Below are 27,503 nucleotides of genomic sequence, written 5' to 3'. Positions count from 1 at the left end.
AAGTATCACAGAACTCTTTGTTATTATTTTAGAGTTTAAAAGCAGGTTGATGTGTTTTTCTCATTTATAATTTGGGGGTTTAGCAAAAGCACAGTCACCTTAATTCTTAATAACACAGTATAGTAAGTTTTTTTCTCTATACTTTAAAAATGTGTGAAAGATGAGATCAGTTGGCACCAAGAAAAAAATATTAAATAAGCTACAATTAATTTTAAAACACAGGTAGGTATGTGTCTGTATGCATTCAGCAAACATTTATTGAGCTCCTATTATATGCTAGACACTGAGAGTAAAAATGCAAATAAGATATGGTCCCTGTCTTCAAAGAGCCTTCAGTCTAATGGGGGAAATATGTAAATAAATAATTGCAGTATGCTGATAAAAGTACAATGATAACAGTAAATCCAGGGTGCTATGGGAACACATTGGATTGGCATCAGAATCAGAGTGGGGGCTCAGGGAATGCTTACTGGAAGAGGTGACACTTGAGTTGAGTCTTGAAGGACACGTAGGAGATAGCCAGATGAAGAAATATTTAAAACCATACTATCACTAAATTATGAATGGATTAGCCACATTGCAGATTATCTGTGTGGTTTGGACCTGGCTTCTCCTTTTTGCCCAGCTGTGTCCTGGAATTCCTCCCTTGTTTCACTGTTTTCCAGAGCTGGCTTCTTCACTACACAGCTACCTCTCTACAACACTGTGATCACCTGTCTTTGCACTAGACTTGCTATACCTCGCCTGTCTTCCTACTGGTCCACTGAAAAAGTTCTTCTCTTTTATCCCTATCTTCCTTCTTCTGGAGCAAGAGAATTGAGCCTAGCCAAGAGGGGTCAGCAACCTTGTTTGACTTAAACGGCATTCAGTGGAAACAGACTATGGGAGATCTTCACTTGTGTGCCAACTGACTTAGTCATAATGACCAAAAGAAGTGGGAAGACCACCAGTGTTCTACTTTTTCCACCTAGTGTCCATAGATTGAGGTGTGACAAGCAAGGGCAGGAAGGACAGATGCATGCTGCCATTTTTAAATGTATATTGCTGATGGAAGCCCTTCACCTCCTCCAAAGTTTTTAATGTTAATTTACTGATTTTTTTTTAATTGTGAGCTCTTGAGCTATGAGCAGTAGACTATGAATACTGAACAAATCTGAAAAAAGTTTTAAAATTGAAATAAAATATACAGCAAACTTAACATTTAATCATGTATAATTGTTATAATTGTATTATGAAATGTATTGACACACAGTATATTAAAATGGCTAAAGTTAATTTTTTTTTATTACAATCAGATATTTTGGTCATATGGGGACGTGGTTAGCTCTGGAAGATGAGAAGATAAAAGAAACATGGGGCCCAGGAACTCATTCCCTTTAATATACATGCCTTACCACTCTGCCTCTTTCCCTCTAATAAACATATCACCCATATCTAGAACAGCCGAGAAGGAGGAGTCCCTGAATTCCAGTTTGATTTCAAATGACATTTCAAATCCAGTTGACTGAAAGTGACTGCCTCCATTACTAAATTGCAAAGATTTCTGAAGCTGTCTCACAGTTAAGTGGAAAGGATAACATAATCAAAAATTTCCACCAAGTGTAAAATAGTGGAGAGTAGAGCCACACATCCCTCATGTTTGTCACCAATGCAGCCACCATTCTTTTCCCCTTGCTTTCTATCATGAAAGCTATTGTCTCATCTTATGGAGGCACATAGCTTCGTTATAAAGCCATGGATCCTGTTATATCTATGCCCAACTATATCGAAAGGTAATATTTATTTTAAAGAACCTAAGCTTCACACACTGCTAGAAGAAAGGAAAGTTTCTCTGGATTTTTAAAGAGATGTCAAGAGTAGCTTCCTGTTTTTCTTCACTTATTTCTATACAAGTAACTATAGAAAAGTGGACACTGGAGCCACCGATTTGAATGGTGAAAGAAGTCCAAATGATTGTTCACATAAACAACCAAATGGTAACACCACAACAGAAACAGTGTATTGAAAATATAGCACAATACAAAATGTGAAACTATTATGAGAACGTTAAGTTGCAAGCATTATGCTGCTGAGAGAGAGAAAAAAAAATTTTTGAAACTTAGCAGTTTAATCAAATTGGTTTCTCAAAATCTAAAACCAAGGAAATAGTTTTGTTGAAGGTTAGGGGAAAATGTTGAAGGATAATTTTGAAAGTTGGGGTACACAGATTTGGATGGCCATAGCACAAATATAAGGTCACTGGGTGCCTGGGGAAAATGGAGAGAGGGGCGATGTAAGAAGCTCAAGAGATATATAGGTGAAATTTGGAAAGAGAAGATAGAGAACACCCAAGTCATGTTTTACGTACCTCTCTTTTGAGTCCTTTCCCCTCCCCTGCTTATTCCAGGGTAATGAGAGAAATGGAGAAAGAATAAGCTAACCACAATGAGTTGGTATCCTAATAACCGCATTATAACACAATGTGTTATGGAAGTTGTTTTTTTTTTAATTTGTCACCCCATTTTTATCTAAATTGTCTAAAATTTGATGAATGTGAAATAAAGATTTACAAGATCTGTGGATAGTTACCACCAATACAGCATATTCTATGTAATTACAAACCACTATAAGATTCTTCAAGCATTTTCTACTCATAGGATTGAATGCTTGAAACAGATTTGTTATGAAATTAATTAAAATGTACAAAGACTAAAGCAGGTCATATTCGAGGTTGTAAAATACTAATTTCTGGCGCAGTAGCTCATGCCTGTAATACCAACACTTTGGGAGGCCGAGGTGGGAGGATTGTTTGAGCCCAGGAGTTTGAGACCAGCCTGAGCAACATAGCAAGACCCCTTCTCTGCCCACATAAGAAAATAGTGCTTTCTGAAGATGTTTGCTTATTAGTTGTCATCCCTTGTAATGTAGGCATTTCAGTACTTGTGAAAAAAAATCTAAGGAATTATATATAGAAATGACCTGTTTCTCTGTCACACATACACACACCCTACTTATATTAGTGTATGAAACAAGTTGTCACTAAAGGAACGTACTAGAGCATACTGTAATCATAAAAGAGGAACAGTCCTATCACTCTTCACATACGTCATAACCAAATTCATACCTAATTATGAAGAAAATCTCAGATATTTATATCCATTTACATTTGTGCTTTACATGAACCTTTTTGCTATCCAAGCCTGTGACTGTAAAGAAGAGGAAACAAAATGACCTTTTCCTGCCATGTTGTCCATAGATTAGCTAGAAGAGTCCAGAACCAGAAACCAACCTAGATTCTTGAACAGGAGTAGTTAGGGTAGCATTTAAGAATAAGATTAGACAGAGTATAGACATTTGTTACCCACACATGAAGACACTGGCACAAGCATAGAGTGCCTGGGCCAGAGGTTGGCATCCTTACATCTAAGCCAAGTAGGGGACTTAAGCAAAACATTTGTCTTAAGTATTTGTGTATTTATCATAGTTAGGGATTCAGAAAAGAGCAGTTGCTAGTCAAATAACAGACTAGAAAGTTTATCATTGTCAGCAACAAGTGATCACAACAACCGCCAGTATATGATTTCAAGGTAGGACACATCACTTCTCTGCCCTGGTTTCAACTTGGTGGTACCTACTGCATCCTAGAACAGACATGATAAATATTTGTCACTTATAGTGGCCCCCAGCTCTTACTGCAGACATTTCTAATCAGTCTTTCTTGCTGAACTATGATGCTTTCTCAGGGCTTGGGGTTATTTTCAACATAATGTTCTAGGCAGCTATTGCCAGTTGATGAGAGTTGATGTGTTAGATGAAATCTGTTTGCCAGGTCTGCCTAAAGGCTCCTGTCAGTACGGGTGATTTTAGCAGAATGCTAAAATGATGGGGAAAAGATTGAAGGTAACATACATAATCATGCTTATGAAGCGTGCATAAGCTTAGAAACTTTTCTTGGGTTTAAGCAAGACTTTTGTTGAAGAACTGAATTCATTATGTGAGTATTTACAACTGTACAGGTTTTTTCTGTCTCAGTAGGCTTGTCATGTTAGGTCACCAGGGCTTATGGAATTTATCGCTGAGTTGTGGGTTTAACTTAGCTATTAATTGATGGTGTACATGGTTACCCATATTCTGTAACACTTTCTCAAAAGTTGACTTTTCCTCCAAACCCTGCTCCCCATCAGTAATCTAAGTGCTTTAAGGTGGTTCTGTTTTTCATCTAATTCCTAAATATAGTTTGTTTTACAGCCTCAATTAATCTTGAAGTTTAGGTATAACCCTTACTGACTTACTGAATAACTGTCCTTGAAGTGAACACTGTAGTTTAATTTCAAGAACCTTCCTATCTGTATTTATTAACAGTAAATACTGAGTTCATGTAAAGATCTTTAAATCTGGGTAGATTGTGCTAAAATTAGTGATACTTTTTCTATATCATAACTTAAACTTCTGGATAGACAAAATCACTGAATTTCCTAGACCCTATGGAATGAAGATTTTTTTTCCCCATGTGATTCATTTGTAAAGTACAAGTTTTAATCATCTTTTTAAATGAGGTAAATTATTTGTCATGGGGATTTGCTTCTAGCCTCTAGGAAACGACATAAAAAAGATGATGATAAAGCTTGGGAATATGAAGAGCGTGACAGAAGAAGCTCTGGGGATCATAGGAGAAGTGGCCACTCTCATGAAGGAAGAAGGAGTTCAGGTGGTGGTCGTTATCGAAACCGAAGTCCGTCAGATTCTGACATGGAAGATTATTCTCCTCCTCCCAGCCTTAGTGAGGGTAATTCATCAGTGTCAACGGATTTCTTACATAAACCAATTTAAATTTAGGGCTTTAACTTTGAAGAATATTTTATATATTTTTATGAGTTAATAACTAATTTTCAATTAAGACAAAAATACTTAGTTTCTATGTGCAGTGATTATTGTTTAAGTCTTTAACGTTCAGGAAAAAAACTAGAAACAAAAATGGAATTATTTTAAGTTGTCAGTCCTACATTTCAGTACTTCTTTTTGTTCGTTTTAGTTGCTAGGAAAATGAAGAAAAAAGAAAAACAGAAGAAAAGGAAAGCATATGAACCAAAACTAACACCTGAAGGTAACACGTTAGTTTATTTAATTTGTCTTTATTCATATTCTTCAGCTTCACATGTCTACTTGTAATGTGAGAATAATGAATATATTTTTCTCTCTTGCAGAAATGATGGACTCTTCAACTTTTAAGAGATTCACAGCCTCAATAGAGAATATTTTGGATAATTTGGAAGATATGGATTTTACTGCGTTTGGTAAAATCAACTTAAAATACATTTACACATACTCTAAGTGTCTTAACTGTATCCTCTAGAGTAACTCAGTTACTCTAGTGATGTGTCCTACCTTGAAATCATATACTGGTTGTTGTTGTGATCACTTGTTGCTGACAATGATAAACTTTCTAGTCTGTTATTTGACTGGCAACTGCTCTTTTCTGAATCCCTAACTATGATAAATACACAAATACTTAAGACTTAACTCAGTTACTCTAGAGGATACAGAGGCATACTCTGTGCTATCGAGAAACTTGAAATCTAGTTGTAAAGTCAAATCTAGTCTGTTACCAAGAAATTAAAAACTTTAGTACAAAACTCAAGTATATATTAATCAAGTCTGGATAGTATCTAAAGAATCATGAGTAAGTGAGAGTAATTTAAAAAGTCTTTATGCAGGTGAGGAGGCTTGAAAAGGCCCTGTATAATGAAGGTACTGATAGGAGCATATATGCAGAAATAAGCATCTATTCTTCTGTTCATTTATTCTAATGACCAATATTTATTGAATACTTACTGTATGCCAGTAGTATGTTAAGTGCTGGAGATGTAAAAATAACTAAAACCCAACCACCTGGCTTTAGGGAATACAGATTCTAATATGGAAAACAAAATAGTAAACCAGTTAGAATACAGTAGGATTAATGTTATATTCATGTATTACTTTTACAATGACATAAAGATTACATCTATAAATATTAAAATATGTTTATAAAAACACTGCTTGCAATGTATAGAGCTATTCTTAACAATCTTATGCCACCTTCAGCTGGTAAAGTAAGTATTTGTTTTGTGAGAATTACTTGCCTGAGTATCATTGTGTTTGCTGATTATTTAGAATGTCAGTTTCATCTTTTTTAAAACTTTACAATTCTGTGCTGAGAAATTGTCTTCTGTATCATTTAGGGTCCAAAAGTACAAAGGGCACTCTCAAATTAGGATAATATGAGGAGGAGTTATTTACAAAGAGACCAGTTAAAAAATGGAGGCAAAATAGTACCAGAACCCAGGGTTAACAGCCTTAAACCAAAAGAGTGAGGATACCGAAAAGTCACCAGAACTCATTCTGCAGGAAAAAAAGTAGAGTAGGCTGCCTTGAAAGAAGCAATACCTTTTGGTCAGGGGACTGAGCTAGCCTGAGGAGACCTTGTAAGCAAAGAGTAAGAGATATAAATACTTTGACCTTACACTCCTCTTTGATCTTCTAACGGGGCACCCTACTGGCCAAACCCAAACAAAAGCCAGAGGGCATGGGAGACTCTTGATGTAGTCCATTCAGGTCAGCCTCCTGAGGCAGAGAATGTGGTTGAGAAAGAGTCAAGAGTATATCTAAAGTAGTAAAGATAAGATATCTATCTCATCTTCCCATTTCAGTCATAAATCTGACTTCAATTTCTGTCCTTTTTCATTCAGGGTTTACTTGAGGTTTATATATAGAGGCGTCTTAGGTTATTTGTTTAGTTTGCATGTCTAAAAATTTTATTAGAAAGTTAAGCTTGACATTTTGAACTATTTTATTTACCTAAACTTTGTTTGTGTTTGTTTGGCTTGATTTTGCAGGTGATGATGATGAAATTCCTCAGGAACTGCTCTTAGGAAAACATCAGCTTAATGAACTTGGCAGTGAATCTGCTAAAATAAAAGCAATGGGTATAATGGATAAGGTATCTCACCAAAGTAAAATTTATAAATTTACTTCATAGAAACATTTGAAATTAATTTAAGGTTTTCAGGGTCAATTATAAAATTTATGTAAAGTAAATAGTAAAAAGAAAACTCATTGTTGACTTCTGAGAGTCTAAATGAGTTTTTTTGTTTTTTTACAAAAGAAAAAACAAGTATTCTGCAGATTATTCTAAAGAGAATCATATTACTGCATTGAAAGAGGCATGGACTTTAATTTTTTCCAGAGTTTTTTTTTTTTTTTCATTTTCTCAAATATTTAGATTATTTAAATGCAGAAATATATTAAAGTTTTCTTTGACATTTACTTTAGTCATTTAGGGTCGTTGAGTAGAAGTTCTAAGTGGGAAAGTTTTCTTACTCTTTAAGAGGGTGACAATGCTATTTCCTCCATAGCTCAAAGGGAATAATTGTACAGATTGTTTCTTGAATAATATATAACTTTTACCAACGATTGATAAAGAATTTATATTGCTATTTTAGCTTTCAACTGACAAAACTGTGAAAGTCTTAAATATCTTGGAGAAGAATATTCAGGATGGGTCAAAGCTTTCCACTTTGTTAAATCATGTAAGTTTAAGATCCATACTGTTAATTTTACCCTTAATGTTATTAAGATCTATAGTAGTCCCCCACTTCTCTATTGTTTCATTTTCCATTTTCTCAGTTACCTACAGTCAACTGTGATCTGAAAGTAGGTGAATAATTTTTATTACAGTCTATTGTTCTGTTTTTTATTGTCATTAATCTCTTCCCATGCCTAATTTATAAATTAAGTTTTATGTTAGGTATGTACGTATAGGAAAAAACATAGTGTATATCGGGTTTGATAGTATCCGTGGCATGCACTCGAGGTCTTGGAATCTATCATCTGTGCATTAGGGAGGGACTAATGTGAATTTTTTCACAAATGACTCTCATGTGGGGGAAATTTCACATTTCGTTAATTCGAGCATGTTACCATGAATTACTAGTTACATTCATTAGCATTGCTAATAGAACTTCACTTTTAGTAATTCAGAATTAATGTTACACGTTGTCAATTCACAGCTTTGCCATAAAGTAAGAATAATAAAGACATGAAAATGTTTGTCAATTTAAGGGGCAGTTCTTTAGTTTATGCTCTTCCTTATGTAAGTGTATGAATGTTTAAATTTTGTTTTTGAGTTATGAGATGATAGTAGGTAGTAATTCTTTTTGTTGAGCTTCCCTGAAGAAATAACATAGTTAGAAACCTTATGATTTCCTAATATATACTAATTAATATACATTACTCCTTATATACCGTTTTTATACCTACCTCAAAGGGTTGTTCAAAGGATTAAAGAATTAATTCATGTAAAGCACTTATAACAGTGTCTGGCACACTTTAACTTCTCAGTAAATGTTAACTCCAGCTGTTACTATATTTTAATATGCTTATATCAAAAGCAGTAGCAACATGGTTGCAATGGTTTATTAATTGAGTGAAGCAAATTTCCTGGGATTTGCCTTCCTAGCATTGTAGTGGACTATAAATTATATGTGCATTCAAATTGATCTTGATATCTCTGACATTAATGAATGCAAACACTAATGCTTATAGGCATTTAGTAAGTTCTGAGTTGATAAATTTTCTTTCTCTCCTTTTTTTTTTTCTCCCCTGATAGAGCCAGGGTCTTGCTCTGTCCCCTGGGCTGGAGTGCAGTGCTACAGTCATAGCTCATTGTAGTCTGGAACTACTGGGCTCAGGTGATCCTCCCACCTCAGCCTCCCAAGCTGCTGGAACTACAGGCATGCACCACAATGCCTGGCCAATTATTTAAAATGTTTTGTAGAGCCAAGCGCTCACTCTGTTCCTCAGACTGATCTCAAACTGCTGGCAACAAACAATCCTCCTGCCTTGTCCTCCCAAAGCTCTGGGACCACAGATGTGAGGCACTACACCTGGCCAAATTTTCTTTATTTTTAAAAGCCTGATTATAAAAGTAACATATTTATTGTAGAAAATTTCCAAAACACAGAAAGCACCAAAAAAGCTATATTCTAATCCAGCAATAACCATTTTGAACACTTTTGATATATATACTTCTCATGTATACATATGTAGTATATATATTTAATATACAAGCACTAGATTTTATTTTATCTTATGAGGGAAATGCTCTTGGTGTTTACAAAAGCCACAGGATTGCTAGGGGATCTACATGGAATAAAACAAGCTTGTCCAACCTGTGGCCCATGTGGCCCAGGACAGATTTGAATGCAGCCCAACACAAATTCGTAAACTTTCTTGAAACATGAGGATTTTTTGCAATTTCTTTTTACGCTCATCAGCTATCGTAATTGTTAGTGTATTTTATATGTAGTCCCAGACAATTCTTCTTCCACTGTGGCCCAGGGAAGCCAAAAGATTGGACACTTCTGGAATAAAATATGTAGAAAAATAACCTCAGGTGGTTGTTTTCTGGATTATTAAATATATTTATATTTTTAAGTGCCCTTTCTTTACTTTTTGCATCACAGAAACAAAGGCTTAGAGAAACCTAAAGTAACAATCTACTCCATTGTTAGTCTACAAGTTACTTAAATACTTCACCAAGAAATTGTGATAATCATCATCAGAAATCTAGAGTTCTGGAGAGCTGGCTGACTCAGTCTTAAGGAAATTACTTTCATCCCTAAAAACCGTAACAGTATTTAATATGTTGTGGATAGCCTTAACGTTTGGCATGAATCATGAGCCTCCTTAACTGACTCTTCCAAACAAACAGCAATGTTCGCATCAAAGACAAGCTACTTTGTCTTTCCTTTGTGAGGTTTTAGGCATTACTGAACAGAAAGCCCTGTCTGCTTTACATATTATATATCGTGTTTTTGTTCGTTTTCCTAGGGTATAAGCTTTGAATTGGAAGTAGTCCTGTAATATAGTTTATATTTCATAACTAAAGATGTGATAGAAGGATTTTTACTTTAACAGTGAGATTACTCCTAATTTGCAATGTCAAGTTGCTGATGTGTAAATTAAAATAAAGTCTTCTGTCAGTTCTTAAATTATCCGTTTAAAAAAAGTCTTCATTAGTCTGCATATTACTACTTTTTAATCTCAGTTTCAGAAACTGTGTTGTCGAAAAACAGGTGTTAGGAATGATTGTCAATTTTAGTACTAAGTAAGATTTTACCCTTGGTCATTAATTTTTGCTTTGTTATCACAGCAGCAAGCACAATTTATAAAGTCTTTAAACTATCATAATGTTTATACCCAAAACACAAAATTAATTTATATACAGTTAAAGTCATAAGCTAAATCTTAGATTCGGATAAAGCACACAAAGGATAAAGATAATTATAACTTTGTCAGTAGGGTGTCATCTAGTGGTGAAATGAGGTAGAGTATATCACGTTTGAAAACATTGAAACACAAATCGTGCTCAAAGTAGTATCAGTATTTGTACCTCATTCTGGATATTCTTAAAAGAATTAACACACATCATAACACTTTTCCACCAGTGAAAATCAAATCATAATTTTAATGTATATTTTAAACCTATAAATGTGTTTATTTCCATTTCATTAACAATACTGTTTTACAGAATAACGATACTGAAGAAGAAGAAAGGTTATGGAGAGACCTTATTATGGAGAGAGTTACAAAATCAGCGGATGCTTGTCTTACAACTATCAACATTATGACATCCCCTAACATGCCAAAAGCTGTGTACATTGAGGATGTAATTGAAAGAGTTATACAGTACACTAAATTTCATTTGCAGAATACACTTTATCCTCAGTATGATCCTGTTTACAGATTAGATCCTCATGGAGGTTAGTTCGTATAATATCAAAATTATTGTAAATTTTTGCCATGTTAGATGAGTCAAAATAGGACTTAAAATGGCACCAAAATTTTTGAATCATATAACTTGTAATAAACACTGATTTTGATTATGGATTTGACTAGAATATAGTACTTGTTCAATTATAATTTCTTTAGGAACATTTATATATAATAGAAGTTATTTCTACTTGTCAGGGAAAATCTCAGAAAATACTACCTTCTGGTTGCATTTATCACTTTGCCCTAATTTTACCCAAAATAGCAGTTGTCTACAAAATGGATTGATTCAAGATAAATACTCCTTCTCTTGTTCTTAACCTTTATAAATGAGCAATGAAATGTATACATTTGAAGGGAGTAAGGTCATACCTAAGTATAGTTCCTGAATAATGAACTTGACGATCTATTGTATAACTGCAAATTAATTTAAAGGGAAATATAATCTTACTATCCTGCTCCAATGGAGAAAAGTAGAAATCAAGATAAAATAATATTTTAGATACAGGGATTTAATAGCTGCTGAAGATTATCTGATGCAAGAATGTTTCTAATAGAATATCTCTAGAGAGTAATTTTCTATTTTAATAAATAAAAAGCTTTATCTTCCAGGTTCTGTAGCTAGAAAATTGTGTTCTCTTAATTCAAAAAACAGTTTGAGTACTGTTTATTAAAAATTATTAAAAGTTGATGTTTTCCTTATCTTGAATTTGTTTCATTTTAGGAGGCTTATTAAGTTCAAAAGCAAAACGGGCTAAATGTTCTACCCATAAGCAGAGAGTAATAGTAATGCTTTATAACAAAGTTTGTGACATTGTTAGCAGCTTATCAGAATTGCTAGAGATACAACTTCTTACAGACACAACAATTCTTCAGGTAAGTTTTTTTGGTAAGCATTTTGTATATTTCTAAACTAAATGATTAAGTCCAGTATAACCTAGCTCACTCAGTAATAAGACCAGCACTATATTATCAAGAATTTTTCCTGTTAAGAGTATGTTATATCTAAATCGAAGAAATAAAACTTCAGGAGTTTTAAAAAGACATTTTATCAGGAGACAGACAAATGTAGTGTAAATTCCAAACTCTAAATTCTTTGAAAGATGGGTTATATTTTCATGCAGATATTAAATGTTTGTTATTTCTTTATATTCCTGTGACATTTGTAAACTCAAAAAGTAGAGATTAGAGGACTGATAGCTATAATGCAATGTACCTGTTGTATATGCTAACGTGCTTTGAGGATGAAGGGAAACAGAGAAAAGAATAGATGCTGATTAGGTGGGGAAAAGAAAAAATGCTTTCTTAGTGTTTTCCAGTAAGCTTATGAATGTATTGGGATTTAGTAAGATAGAATGTTACGGAAATCAACTAAAGGTGTATACTACTTACTCTTCTTTTTTAAACAGGTTTCATCTATGGGAATAACACCATTTTTTGTGGAAAATGTCAGTGAACTACAGTTGTGTGCCATCAAGTTAGTCACTGCAGTAAGTATAATCAATTTGTATTTTTAGTTACCCCACAAATAAAACAATATTGATGTCATTTAATCCAAATTTCCAAAAAATAATGAAGATACCTGGTTTTCAGTACATTCATTTCAATCTAAGGACTATTTTACTAAGTCTTATTAGACTTTATTAATTGAGGATTTATTTTTCTGTTTGGTTAATTTGTTGGGTTATTCTGTTTTTGTCACATTTACAACACTTCCAAATATTTGCAAATATTTCAGCTAATAATTCCTTGATATTTATAATAAAGTTAGAATGGTTTAAAATCATTTAAATTCTTGTCTGACTGCCTATAGCCAAGATTTCATAGTCCTTTAAATGAAACTAGTGTACTCTTTGACTTCTATAAGAATGTTATAATTAATGATAGGAAAATAGAGCAGCTTACCTTAGATACTGAAAACATTTTCATTCTAAATGGCAGGTAATTTTTTTAATCACATGATATTATTTTTTGGTTTGTTTTCTATTATAAGTTTAACTTGGAATCTTATAATTACTAAACAGGTATTCTCAAGATATGAAAAACATAGGCAGTTAATTTTGGAAGAAATTTTTACTTCACTTGCAAGATTACCAACCAGCAAGAGGAGTTTAAGGAACTTCAGGTAATTAATTATAACAGAGGTCAAGTTTAATGAAGAACCACCATTATATTGAACCATCATACATTTATTCTTCATTTCTGTCTGATTTATATTTTAATAATTAAAAACTAGGCAGTTACATCAGAACAGCATGAAAAATAGATGTGTGAAATAACATGGCATATTTAGGGGGCTTAGAAAACTTCACTGATTCTCAAAGGTAAAGATCTGTGGCAGGGTTTTTCAGTCTTGGCACTGTTGACATTTTAGGCCATATAACACTTTGTTATGCATAGCTGTCTAGTGCAATATGGCATGCTCAGCGGCATCCCTGACCTCTACCCATTAGATACCAATAGACACCCTTCCTCCTTCCAGTTGTGACAACCAAAATTATTTCCAGGCACTGGAGAGCAAAATCATTCCTTAATACGAACCACTAGTCAGTGAGAAGATCTTGTTGATACTGTTGGAAATATGGCTCAAAATAATCAGATCAGTTCAAAGAGGATTTTATAAGATTTTTGTGTCTCAAAAAAAAATAAAAAACAGAAAGATTACTCTAATGGCAGTATGGAGAATAAACATGGGGATTAAATGCTCTTTAATCACTAAGCACACTGTTAATAAGGAATGTTACCCACTGCTATGGTCAGCATTATTGTCTTTGCCATCATAGATAATCACCGGAATTATCTTAATATTCCTGAGTGATTAAAAGTGTTGACGTGGCATATAGGATTGTTTTTAAGATTGCTTTGAAGGCTTCTTTCTTCTCTAAAATAATTATTTTATCTTAATCATTTTTTGGACTAATTGTATACTGATAAACATTTATTGTCTGTTAAACCTGAAGAAAAACTATGAAGAAAAACTATCAACACATAAAAGAATCCTTAGATTTTTTACAATACCTATAGAACAAAAGATGTGGAAATTGATTTTTTATAATCTGTGCTACCAACACTAGCACAGATGATCAAGAGCTGTGTAGCAGATTTTAATACCAAATGAATAACAGATTCAGCAGATGAATAGCAAAATATATGGGCATTTGGAAACTTTGAAGACTTATCATTTTCAAAATCATTTTGAGAAATGTTTAGTAGTAGTATGAATTTTTATCTGCAATGTATGTAAAGCATACAAATTTGTATTAAATACTGTATTTTTCCTTTGACTATTTTAATTATCTCAGCATGCATAGGCATTTACTTGATGTTTTTGCTAACTTACAACAAATAATTACACATAAGAACACTATAAGCACTAAGATCATGCCTAGAAATATTGGCAAACACAGTATCGTGAAACTTTCAGACAATAGACGACATTTAAATGAGATTATCTTGATACTCCATACAAATTTTTTTTCTTCATTAAAGGTTAAACAGTAGTGATATGGATGGAGAACCTATGTATATTCAGATGGTTACAGCACTGGTTTTACAACTTATTCAGTGTGTGGTACACTTACCATCATCAGAGAAGGACTCTAATGCAGAAGAAGATTCAAATAAAAAAGTAAGGAATCTATTAAAGGTTTTACAACTGTACTTTTATTGAAGGAAATACCTATATTCTCTGTCATTCTTATAAAACTGAAGTTCTTTTTTTTTTTTTTCTTTTTTTTGAGACGGAGTCTCGCTCTGTCACCCAGGCTGGAGTGCAGTGGCGCGATCTCGGCTCACTGCAACCTCCGCCTCCCGGGTTCAAGTGATTCTCCTGCCTCAGCCTGCTGAGTAGCTGGGATTACAGGCACGCACCACCACGCCCGGCTAATTTATGTATTTTTAGTAGAGACGGGGTTTCGCCATGTTGGTCAGGCTGGTCTCGAACTCATGATCCACCCTCCTCAGCCTCCCAAAGTGCTGGGGTTTCAGGTGGGAGCCACTGCGCCTGGCCAAAGCTGATGTTCTTAATTAGAGGTTCATGGCTGGGCTTTAAGGTCCTTTTAGAGCACTAGACATGGTGTTGGAAGAGTTGAGTTCTGATTCTGTTGTATCTATCAGTCATAAAACATATAAATCATTTTAATCTTTCTGAGTTTATTCTTCAGCTGTAAAATGGAGGTGATAATACTTATCAAAACTGCTATACCAGGTTGTAAGGGTCAGTGAGATATTAAATGTGAAAGTGAATAATACAATATGTAATATATATGCATGTTGAGTATCCCTGATCCAAAAAATCTAAAATCGGAAATGCTCTAAAATCTGAAACTTTTTGAGTACCAAAATGATATTCAAAGGAAATATTCATTAGGGCATTTTGCATTTCATATTTTCAGATTAGGGGTACTAAACCCATATATAAATACATAACATAGGATTATAATTAACATTAAATTCATGTGGAAAATGAGTTTATTCCCTCCCTAATAGGTAGCTCATGCCGACGATTTGCGTTTGGTTTTATAGCTTTTGGAGATGTTTAGAATTTTTCCAAGTGTATACTTTTATCTCAACAAAAGTTTAAGAGAAACAAATAATTTTGTTTATCTACTGTTAGAGCCAAGCATATGTGTGTATCTTTTTGGGAATAATAATAAATATGTAATAATTATTAATAACTGGACAGGCACTTTGGCTCATGCCCATAATCCCAGCACTTTGCGAGGTCAAGGTGGGCAGATTGCTTGAGGCCAGGAGTTCAAGACCAGTTGGGCAACATGACAAAACTCTGTCTCTACAAAAAATACACAAATTAGCTGGTCATGGTGTTGTGCACCTGTCATCCCAGCTACTCAGGAGGCTGAAACAGGAGGGTCGATTGAACCTTGAGAGATCGAGACTCAGTGAGCCGAGATTGTGCCACTGCACCCTGGCCTGGATGACAGACTGAGAACCTGTCTAAAAATGAATGAATGAAAGAAAGTCAAACACTCTCTGAAAAGTTCAGATCCTCTTTATTTCTCCCATCCCAATCCCATTGTTTGTCTCTAGTCTTCCTTTCCTAACCATTGGTGACAAGTATCATGAATATGTTTATTTCTTTCTTTTAATTATTTTTATGTAAATTTGATATACAATTATTTCATTTTTACGTAAAGGACAGTGACATATTTACAGCTAATTTTTTCACTCAACATCGCTTTTAATACATACAACTCATACTAGATTGTTTTTTACTTGAGTTAAAAACACCATATCATAGAATCACAACTTAAAGCAAAAGTTTCTCTAGATACACTTAGAAGTAAAATTAAGATAGTATACATGCATTAAATTTACTGGAAGTTGTCAATTTGCTTACTAAAGTGGTGTTTCAGTTTATAGCCCTACTTCTTACTTAAAATTATGGTCATTGAGAAATACCCATCTTATTTTGCATTTTCCTGGTTATTAGTGAGCTTGAGCCCCTTTTCCTATAGTTATTTGTCTGTTGTATTTTTATAACTGTGAATTGACTGTTTATATCTTAATCTTTAAATTTCTGATGAAGGCTTTGAATTTTTTTTTTTTGATTGTATAGATTATATGTTTCTTAAACTTTGAGGTTGACATATTTTTTCTAAATTCTTTTTTTATTTTCAATCCATTTCTTTCTGTTCTGACCAGGATTATGATAAACAACTATTGATATTAAATTTGTTAACCACATATGTTACTCTTACATTATTTTAATAACACTCTATCTGTATTTTTATTTGTTTCTATAAAGTTTTAAAATATGCTTAGTGTGCTAATTTTGGCTTCTCTTATTATATATAATGTAATAGTTTAAGCATTTTAGTATTTAAATATATTACCCCTCTTCAGTAATAACATGACAATAGCAACAGGGCTAACTTATTATTTCTTGTATCTTTATAAACTCATTTTTTTTCATTCTAGATTGACCAGGATGTTGTCATTACTAACTCTTACGAAACAGCTATGCGAACAGCCCAAAACTTCCTCTCCATCTTCCTTAAAAAGTGAGTAAAATTAATATAAATCTGGTTTTTCTTTTCCACAGTATAGAGAATAGTTCATTTTTTTAAAAAGATGAATCCAATTTCCTGCCATAATCTGAACCATGAGTACATCTTCCTGACACTTGGTTTCTTGATCTTTAAAATGAGGCAATTGGAGTATTAAAAATCTAAAATTGGGATGGGACTACACGGGGGAAAAAAATCTAAAATTTTGTGAATTTGCTTATATGTTAGACTCCAGAAATTAAAGTACTAGATTGAAATTCTGTAATTTGTCTTCAGTAAATTTTGGAGAATTTTCCTATTGTACCTGAATAGGAAAGTTTGTGAAGAGATGTTATTTAGCCTCCATACGAATTTTTTTTTTTTTTAATGAGACAGAGTTTCGCTCTTGTTGCCCAGGCTGGAGTGCAATGGCGCGATCTCAGCTAACTGCAACCTCCGCCTCCCAGCTTCAAGCGATTCTCCTGCCTCAGCCTCCCAAGTAGCCGGGATTACAGGCATGCACCACCATGGCCAGCTAATTTTTGTATTTTCAGTAGAGACGGGGTTTCCCCGTGTTGGTCAGGCTGGTCTCGAACTCCCAACCTCTGGTGATCTGCCTGCCCTGACCTCCCAAAGTGCTGGGATTACAGGCGTGAGCCACTGCGCCCAGCCCAGCCTCCATAAGAATTTATGATGACCTTGGCCAGGTGTGGTGGCTCACACCTGTAATCCCAGCACTTTGGAAGACCAAGGCAGGTGGATTACAAGGTCAGTTCGAGACCAGCCTGACCAGCGTGGTGAAACCCCGTCTCTACTAAAAATACAAAAATTAGCCAGGCATGGTGGTGCACGCCTGTAGTCCCAGCTACTTGAGAGGCTGAGGCAGGAGAATCGCTGGAACCCGGGAGGTGGAGGGTTGCCGTAAGCCAAGATCATGCCACTGCACTCCAGCCTGGGTGACAGGGTGAGACTCCATCTCAAAAAAATAAAGAATTTATGGTGATCTTTTAGGTAGAAAAACAGTGATCATTTTTTTAAATGTGTTTCACTTGCAAGAAAGTAGTATTAGTATTGCTTAATAAATGAATTCCCTATAATTAAGGAGAAAGTGGAGTTTGTGAAATAGACTCATTTTAAACCATATTTTATTTAATGTACATTTATATATTTTGTTACTAAACATAGAAAAAAGAAAACTTAGCTAACAATTTCAATCATGTTGGTAGACAGATGACTGACATGTGTCACCTAAATTGACATCCTTTTCATTATTTGTCTTTGAACAGATGTGGTAGTAAGCAAGGTGAAGAAGATTACAGACCACTGTTTGAAAATTTTGTTCAAGACCTTCTTTCAACAGTCAATAAGCCTGAATGGCCAGCTGCTGAACTACTCCTTAGTTTGTTAGGGAGACTGTTGGTAAGAGTATAGCATTTAAAGATTATTAGATTACTAGAAGACAACATAATGAGGATGTACTCTGATTCACAGATGATGAATTCTTTAAAAATGTGTAAGGAAATATGAACATTGCATCTCTTTTTGCATGTGCATAACTGTACACAATATTGTCAGTACCTTGTAGAAAATTTTCAAATGTTGTGAAGTTTGGTGCTTTCATTTCATTACATAAGATAACAGTGCTTTAACAATTTTTTTTTTTTTGGAAATGTTATATTGTTAAAAGCATCTCAACACTGAGTCATAAGTTACTCATTTCAAAGCAAGAAAATGATTAATATAGACTCCTTATCATCTTTAAGAGTATTTCTACAAATGTATGGCATTTTGTAGTCGTCATGTAACGCAGTAGGTAAATGCAAAGAAATGTTGTGACTCTATTTTTAAACTACATTTGAACTTGCACAATACACATTGTTACAAAGCTTCTGGGACCTTTTTGTGAATGGGAAAATATGTTAATATTATTCGGAAACTATAATAACTTTTCATAGGCATCAGAATTCCACCCTAAGAAATTCTTACTCAGTAATACCACATTTTGTGCAAATAATACAGTTGAGCCTGCATATTTAATGAGTTGTGTTGTTCTTAAGGAAGTTTAATCTGTAATTTTTTAGTCACATGAAAATGTTCAGATTCCAGAAAATCAAAAGGCAAAAATGACTTTATGGGACAATATCACAGGAAAAAAAAAAGTTTAAATTTTAAATTATACAATTTAGATTGGGAATTTATATGATAAATTGCTATTTAAAATATATTGTTATAAATCTATTCAATCAAAAACTTTTGATATTTAGGTTCATCAGTTCAGTAACAAGTCAACAGAGATGGCTTTAAGAGTGGCGTCTCTTGATTACCTTGGAACTGTTGCTGCACGGCTAAGAAAAGATGCTGTTACGAGCAAAATGGATCAAGGATCTATAGAACGCATTTTAAAACAGGTACTAAGATAAAAGATTAAAATTATGGGAATGAATAATAGTTATTTTCTTTGCATGTCCTTACATTAGTTTTGCATTTCATTTTGTGTGGATTCAAAATAAGATTTTTACTTCTAAAAGTGGGCTTTTCAAAGCCCCAGTGAGAAATTTTAAGACCCGAGAATGAATTATTTAGTCTAACAGGGACTTCTGAATGGTTCATATAAATCATTTACTTTCTTTTTGTGAAGTACTCTTAATAATGTATAATGCTGTTTAATATTTGATTTAACATAAATTTTATTTAAGTTTTTAATTTATTGAATGGTGATTTAGCATACCCAATAAGATTGTTTTGTACTTTTGAATGTTATGTATCTTCTCATACCAAGGAGGTGTGAGGAGAGCTTTTTTATACTTTATTACATTAGAGAGTTTTCATCTTGGGGGAAAAAGTGTTTTATTGCTTTTTTTTTTTAATGTGGATGAAGTGGTAGTAATAAAGTTACTTGAGAAAACTGGTGAAGAAATGATTTCTAATCCTACTATATACAACTTCTGTTTTCATTTTTTTCTAGTCCTTTTTTATGCTCATAATCATATCCATGTTGGTAGAAATGCCTCTAATTTTTTTTTAGCTATAGTTCGTGTTTTGAAATAATTTCAACCTTAGAGAAAAATTGTAGGAATAGTACAAAGAACTCCCATAAAAGCTTCTTGCAAATTCCTCAATTATTGACAATTTACAAAATTTCCTTTCTCATCTTTCAAAATATAGATGTATGTGTGTCTGTATATGCATTTTTTTTTAATTTTGTTTCAAACCACTTGAAGTTAAGTTGCAGACATGATTCCCTCATTACCCCTGAATTCTCTAATGCAGTGATTTTCCAAGTATGATCCCCTTGACAAGTAACACCAACATTGAAATCATCTGGGAACTAACAAGTACATTTCTAACAAAAGTACAAATTCTTAGGACCCTCCCTGGACCTACTGAATCAAAAACTCTTGGTTTAACAAGCCCTCCAGGTGATTCTAATGAATGAATGAATGCTGAAACTTGGGAGCCACTGCTTAGTGTATATTTCTGCAAACAAGAGCTCTCACTTAAATATCTATAGTACAATTATCAAAAGCAAAAAATTATCATTAATACAATATTAACATCTGATGTAATACAATACCTACTCTGGTAAATTATAATTTGTTGCCATCATTATTTTAATGCTCAAATCATCCTAGATTTGATCAATGAGAACCCTTTGAAGCTGGCTTTTATATCATTTTGATATATTCCCATCATAATTTGAGGGCTTTCTAGAACAAAAAGGTATTTCAGGCAGATCTTTTACCTTCCCTACCCCTGCCCTGGGATCAGTTGTTTCTCCTAGGAATCTTGGTTCCTTTTGTTGGTGAATTGTAATGTAGAAACCAAGATCTAGTTACTGGATGACTTTCTGTATTTCTTAAAGTGGGCCTGGAACCTCTTATTGCCATGTATGGCTATGTTGATTATACATTGTGCAGCTCAAGGGGAAGGATCATTTGTAAATTTTTATGGCTCTCAACACATATTTCCAAAAGGAAATTCTTCCTACCTCTGAAGATTTAACACATTTTTCTGATCATTTTTATGTCAACTACCTATGAGCTCTTTTTTTAAAAAATGACATATGGTTCATAAAAATAATGGCCGGGTGCAGTGGCTTACACATGTAATCTCAGAAGGGTGGATTATTTGAGGTCAGGAGTTCGAGATCAGCTTAGCCAACATGGTGAAACCCTGTCTCTACTAAAAATACAAAAATTAGCCAGGCATGGTGGACCATGCCTGTAGTCCCAGCTACTAGAGAGGCTGAGGCAGGAGAATTGCTTGAACCCAGGAGGCAAAGATTGCAGTGAGCCGAGATAGTGCCACTGGACTCCAGCCTGGGCGACAGAGTGAAACTCCATCTCAAAAAAAGTAAAACAAAAAAGGCAAACTTCAGCTATCAATATATAATATTTTTCGGAAATAATATTTTTCTGTTTTTTCCTTTTAGTTACTGTGGTTGTATTTTCATTTTTAATATCAGTTTTTCTTTCAGATTTGTGTTTACAATTAGATGATTTATTAAAGCACACCAGTAATATCTTTTTTGTTCTTATTTGGTTTATTCTATAGGTTTCAGGAGGGGAAGATGAAATCCAACAATTACAAAAAGCATTGCTTGATTACTTGGATGAAAACACTGAGACTGATCCTTCACTAGTGGTAGGATTCTTTTCCCCTGTTTTGGAGATACTACATGTTTATTTAAATTGGGTTTAAGAAAATTGGGAGGTAGCATGATGAAGAGGAAAACTTAAGTTGTTTGGAATATTGATTTTCAAAACAAAGGGATACTTGATAATCTAAACAGAAAAGAATGCTTTGGGTTGATTTGTCTTATATGGAATTCTGGTTACAGATACTGTACTGTACTAAAATTGTGTGACAAGAGAAATATTTGGAAGTCTCTCCGTAAGTGATCTTTGAGACTAGGCTAGGTCATTGGTTCTCAGAGTGAGTATGGGCCGAGTGGTACATGAGATGATCTACAAGCCTGTAAAAATAAACTATTGGATTTTTATATGTATATTTTTAAATATAATTTTACTTCTATTTCATGTATGTTACACAACGTAACCAAAATATTAGTATGAGAGGTTCATGTACAAAATTTATAAACTATTATTTGAGAACATTATACATAGAGATATTTTATTTTATTTTTTAACTGGTGGGATATGCAATTGAAAGAAATGGGATACTACTAAGCTCTTCAGCCAAATACTGTAGGTTTTCAGTTTGTATTCAAAGGAACAGATTTACAGGTGTGTCTCAGTGTTAAACTATTTCAGTGACAATTGTCTTGTGTGTTTCTTGGAGAACTAAGGCAAAATTTGAAAACAGATGAAGTCTTCTACCTTCAGCATTTTATCAATTTGTTTTAAACTTTCCTAGTTGACCCATCATCTGTTTAACTTTGTCATGATATTGTCCTTGATTAAGTAGTTGATAATAGTATTCTATATTTAATACAGTTGTGTTTATCAAATTATCTTGACTTCATTAATATAAGTATTGGAACATAGTAAAATAATAAGTTTTCTAACATTTAGGATATTCTATATTTTCTGGCTTTCTTAAAATCTGTTTTTATCACATGGAAGTTGTTTTAAAGTAAACTTTAATATTTGTATTCCTGTAATGTGAGCACTCTAACTTTATTAACTTGGAAATCTTGTTGCTAATTTCATCAAGCTCAAGTCTGTCTAATTTCTTTCCAGTTTTCTCGTAAATTCTATATAGCCCAGTGGTTTCGAGACACAACTCTGGAAACAGAAAAAGCAATGAAATCACAAAAAGATGAAGAATCATCTGAAGGAACACATCATGCAAAGGAAATTGAGACAACTGGCCAAATTATGCATCGAGCTGAAAACCGAAAAAAGTTTCTTAGAAGCATTATCAAAACCACACCTTCTCAGTTTAGCACATTAAAGTAAGATCCAAGGAGAAAACAGTTTACATTTATCTCCTTGATATCTATTTCCCTAAGTTACAAAAAAAGAAAAATAAATTTTTAATGACTTTTTGTTGCAGGATGAACTCTGATACTGTGGACTATGATGATGCTTGCTTGATTGTTCGATACTTGGCCTCCATGAGGCCGTTTGCCCAGAGCTTTGATATTTATTTGACACAGGTAAACTGGATAAGAATTCCTTATACAGTGATATTGATTTTTCTGATTCTGGATGCTTGTGAGCAGTATATAATATCATTCATTGTTGAGTACAGATACTTAAAAGATCATAGATGTAGTATTTGTTTTTAGGTTCTCCGGCCGGGTGTAGTGGCTCACGCCTGTAATCCCAACACTTTGGGAAGCCAAGGCAGGTGGATCACCTGAGGTCAAGAGTTCGAGACCAGCCTGACCAACATGGTGAAACCCCGTCTCTACTAAAAATACAAAAATTAGCAGGGCGTGGTGGCACACACCTGTAATCCCAGCTACTCGGGAGGCTGAGGCCGGAGAATCGCTTGAACCTGGGAGGTGGAAATTGCAATGAGCCGAGATCGTGCCATTGCACTCCAGCCTGGGCAACAAGAGGGAAACTCCATCTCAAAAAAAAAAAGTCCTTGTTCTACATCCCTTTTACATATTCTTGTTTTACAAATATATATTTGTATGAATGCACACACATACAATATCAGTAGAGTAAGTGACATTATAAAAACATTCAACTAAATCCCAGCACTTTGGGAAGCCAAGGCAGGCAGATTACGAGGTCAGGAGATCAAGACCATCCTGGCTAACACAGTGAAACCCCGTCTCTACTAAAAATACAAAAAATTAGCTGCCATGGTGGCATGTGCCTGTAGTCCCAGCTACTCAGGAGGCTGAGGCAGGAGAATCGCTTGAACCCGGGAGATGGAGGTTGCAGGGAGCCGAGATTGCGCCACTGCACTCCAGCCTGGGCGACAGAGCGAGACTCCATCCCAAAAAATAAAGTAATAAAATACAAAACATTCAACTACCAAATTATGATTTGAATGATACTAAATATCTTTGATTCAAGTTACACATAGCAGGTTTTAGTGGGGCTACAGGTTCTGCAAATGAAGCATAACAATTAAAAAACAGGTTTAATTGGATAAACGAAAGGCTCCAAAGTATGGACTATACGCTTAACACCTGTACTGATCTTTACGTTAAACTTTGAATCATTAGGAAAGATCCTTTACTCATTTAGATACAGATTAAAGAGAGGTAAATAATAGATTTGTTTTCTTTTGCATGTTTTCATGCTATTTTTAATTAAATTTTATGTATTCTAAAATTTACAAAAATGTCAATGTTTGCTTGGCAGATCCTACGAGTTCTTGGTGAAAATGCAATTGCTGTTCGAACAAAAGCCATGAAGTGTTTGTCTGAGGTTGTTGCTGTAGACCCCAGTATTCTAGCAAGGGTAAAGAGCAAAAATGATTCTTTCTTTTCTACTCGAATTGGAATATTCACTCTATTTAGGTATAAATTGTTTTTTTCTCTTCATTTTTCTTTAGCTTGATATGCAACGAGGTGTTCATGGACGATTGATGGATAATTCGACTAGTGTCCGAGAAGCAGCAGTAGAATTACTAGGTCGATTTGTCCTTTGTCGACCTCAGCTTGCTGAACAGTATTATGATATGCTGATTGAAAGAATATTGGTATGTTTGTCATTTTTATAATGATTCATGAATATAATTTTGCCTTTCAAGCATCATGTTTTGTTTTAAAGTGTTAAGTTAGAAAAATAAATGTACCAATTATATATTTATATTGTCTAATTTATGAAATATTGCCACTTTCTAAACAAGTACATATTTTCAAGAATAGCCCTTGCAATATCATAAAACAAATCATTGGTAATAATTGGATTCCTTTTTTCAGTTGCTGTTTCTTTTTAATTATACCAGTTTACAATGAGTAGATGATAGGAACCACATGGGATAGTTAAATGTTTTTGAACAAGAATCTAGAGTGATTTTATGTATATATTTATGTATGTATATATATAAACAGGAAGAATTATTTCAGTGAGAGACACGTACAGAACGTTGGTACCTGACAATATTTTTGGATCCCTTAGGTGCATCTTCTTGTTTCCTTAAAGCTGATTAATGATGAGCTCAGATACCTACAAGTTAAGCCCAAAAGTCCGTTGAGGTTTAAGAGCAAACTAAAGAGGTTCTACATACATCATGGAATTCTCTGGCTCTGAAGCATTTTTCTGAAAAATGAAAGGAAACATTGGCATTAGGAAATATCTGTGGAATCTCCACACTACCCATTGCAGGCATATTGACTTATTGTAGAACTCAACATAGATGCACTAGTGCACAAAATTAAGTATTACCTCAATGAGAAGAGTTTATTTTGTCACCCTTGGCCTAATATCAGAACATTGTGTGACAGAAGTATAGAGTCATTTTTAGCTTCAACTAGGCATAAATCTTGGTTGAGAAACAAATAATTTAAAGAAAAGCTGGAAAAATTTTTTTCCTTCTTAGGGCTTCCATCTTTTGAAGGGTAAAATCAACAGGATTCCCACGTATCTGATAAACTCTGATATTTGTAACCCTAGTAAAATATCCTAAAATATTTTGGGGATTGCTAAAATCACATAATGGAGATTAATAATTTTGCACACTTCATGTATGATGCTTTTTATTTTTAAAACTCTTTAATATGAAAGTTTGTTAAAGAAAAATAGTACAGTGAACACCCTTGTACCTACCTCCATACTTCATCTGTACTTTCTGCTAAATTATTTTAAGTCAAACATTTTTTACTTCTTTTCTTGTGAACACTTCAGTTTGTAACACCAAAAAAAGATACTGTGCTATATAAACAAAACCATTATCTCACCCAAATTAGCCTCTAGTATCATCTGAATACTAGTTCTTAGATCCTCTGTTGTCCTAAAAATGTTTTTTCATTCTTCTTTTTTAAGAATCAGAATTCAGTCAAAGGCAATACATTGCATTTGGGGGTCATGTCTTAAAATTGAAGACTATTTTCTTATTCTTTTTTTTTTTTTTTTTTTTTTTTTACACATCCCGTATGACATTGACTGATTAAAAAGGCCTGATCGGTTTTGTTATCTTCCCATACTTCGTTTAATTTAACTTGTGTTTTGTATCTCTTATAAACCATAAGATAGGCCAGGCGCAGTGCCTCATGCCTGTAATTCCAGCACTTTGGGAGGCTGAGGCGGGTGAATCACCCAAGGTCAGGAGTTCAAGACCAGCCTGACAACATGGTGAAACACTGTTTCTACTAAAAATACAAAAATTAGCCAGGCGTGGTGGTATGCACCTGTAATCCCAGCTACTCGGGAGGCTGAGACAGGAGAATCGCTTGAGCCTGGGAGGCAGAGGTTGCAGTGAGCTGAGATCGCACCATTGTACCCCAGCCTGGGCGAGAAGAGCAAAACTCCATCCCAAAAAAAAAAAGAAGTAACCATAAGATAGTGCCAAAGGTTTGATTAGATTCAGGTTAAACATTTTTATGAAGTCTACTTTTAAGTGATACTTCATGTGCTGTTTAAGTGCCAGACACTATTCTAAAGCTTATGTTTGTTTTCTCATTTAATTTTGACAAGCGTATACTTCTAGTCTTGTGTCCAGGGCTTAACTATAAAATATGTTTCTATGTCTTAGATATCATACTTTAAAAGTAAAGACAACATAATAAAATAACACATTTATAGTAGCAGTAAGAAAGCATGTAAAAAGCAAATATGTCAAATGTGTTTATCATGTTAACAAATAGTGAATATACTGCGTATGGATACTTATTTTCTAATTTCACACACTAGGCATCTCAATTTTTCTGACACTTAAAAATACCTTTCTGTTTTTAGGATACTGGTATCAGTGTCAGGAAAAGAGTAATAAAGATTCTCAGAGACATTTGTATTGAACAACCAACATTTCCAAAAATCACAGAAATGTGTGTAAAAATGATTCGCAGAGTCAATGATGAAGAGGGCATTAAGGTAGTGTTGACTGTTTTAAATTTATTTTTCATTAATGTTTAAAATAAGTTAAATGTTTATTGCACCTAAATGTTGATTTTAAATATATCCAAACACTTTACAATGAATCGTTTATAGTTTATAAACTTAAGAAAAATACATACTTTAATTTTTTTTGTTTCTATATTTTTATATTAATTATTATAATCTGATTTTAACCAACCAATTCCTCAGTGGTAATATTTATTTAAGACTGGCCATAGTAGCTCATGCCTATAATCCCAGCACTTTGGGAGGCCAAGGCAGGAGAATGGCTTGAGGCCAGGAGTTGGAGATCAGCCTGGGCAACATAGTAAGAATCCTATTTCTATAAAAAATAAAATGATGAAAATAATTTTTAAAAATTTCACCAAACATAGTAGAGCATGCCTATAGTTCCAGCTACTCTACAGACTGACACAGGAAGATTACTTGAGCCCAGGAATTCAAGGCTGCAGTGAGCTGTAATCTTGCCACTGCATTCCTGCCTGGGCAAGGGTGAGACTCCATCTCAAAAAATGTGCATGTGTGTGTTGATTGATTTATTGATTGTTATTATAAGAGATTGCATTATATTCAAAGGTTTCTCATGGGATTATTTTAATTTTCAAATGTTTTTAGTTTTCTAAATTATTAAATAAATACTTTGTTTCATTATGTTAAGTGAAATAAGCCAGACACAGAAAATAGCACATATTTTCACTCATGCGTGGAAGCTTAAAAA

The 27,503-nt window shown here is 33.9% G+C and overlaps 1 protein-coding gene across 4 annotated transcripts in view; it reads left to right on the top strand.

The window, feature by feature from the left end:
• The window catches only part of NIPBL (NIPBL cohesin loading factor), a 190,573-nt gene that overhangs the window by 123,069 nt on the left and 40,001 nt on the right, over positions 1-27,503 (top strand). For all 4 annotated transcript variants that reach the window (XM_024356630.3, XM_063811291.1, XM_001146090.7 and 1 more), the window contains exons 12-30: positions 4,568-4,765; positions 5,012-5,083; positions 5,184-5,273; positions 6,855-6,958; positions 7,461-7,547; positions 10,550-10,781; positions 11,516-11,667; positions 12,201-12,281; positions 12,816-12,916; positions 14,281-14,419; positions 16,732-16,814; positions 18,086-18,218; positions 19,064-19,207; positions 21,354-21,443; positions 22,502-22,716; positions 22,818-22,920; positions 24,089-24,187; positions 24,282-24,428; positions 26,627-26,761. In XM_024356630.3, the coding sequence (XP_024212398.1) occupies positions 4,568-4,765; positions 5,012-5,083; positions 5,184-5,273; positions 6,855-6,958; positions 7,461-7,547; positions 10,550-10,781; positions 11,516-11,667; positions 12,201-12,281; positions 12,816-12,916; positions 14,281-14,419; positions 16,732-16,814; positions 18,086-18,218; positions 19,064-19,207; positions 21,354-21,443; positions 22,502-22,716; positions 22,818-22,920; positions 24,089-24,187; positions 24,282-24,428; positions 26,627-26,761 (2,405 nt within the window). The remainder of the gene's footprint in view (positions 1-4,567; positions 4,766-5,011; positions 5,084-5,183; positions 5,274-6,854; positions 6,959-7,460; positions 7,548-10,549; positions 10,782-11,515; positions 11,668-12,200; positions 12,282-12,815; positions 12,917-14,280; positions 14,420-16,731; positions 16,815-18,085; positions 18,219-19,063; positions 19,208-21,353; positions 21,444-22,501; positions 22,717-22,817; positions 22,921-24,088; positions 24,188-24,281; positions 24,429-26,626; positions 26,762-27,503) is intronic.

This window comes from Pan troglodytes, chromosome 4, assembly GCF_028858775.2.
Source record: "Pan troglodytes isolate AG18354 chromosome 4, NHGRI_mPanTro3-v2.0_pri, whole genome shotgun sequence".
In the NCBI taxonomy this organism is placed as follows: Eukaryota; Metazoa; Chordata; class Mammalia; order Primates; family Hominidae; genus Pan; species Pan troglodytes.
This window is presented reverse-complemented; position numbering and strand designations above follow the sequence as displayed.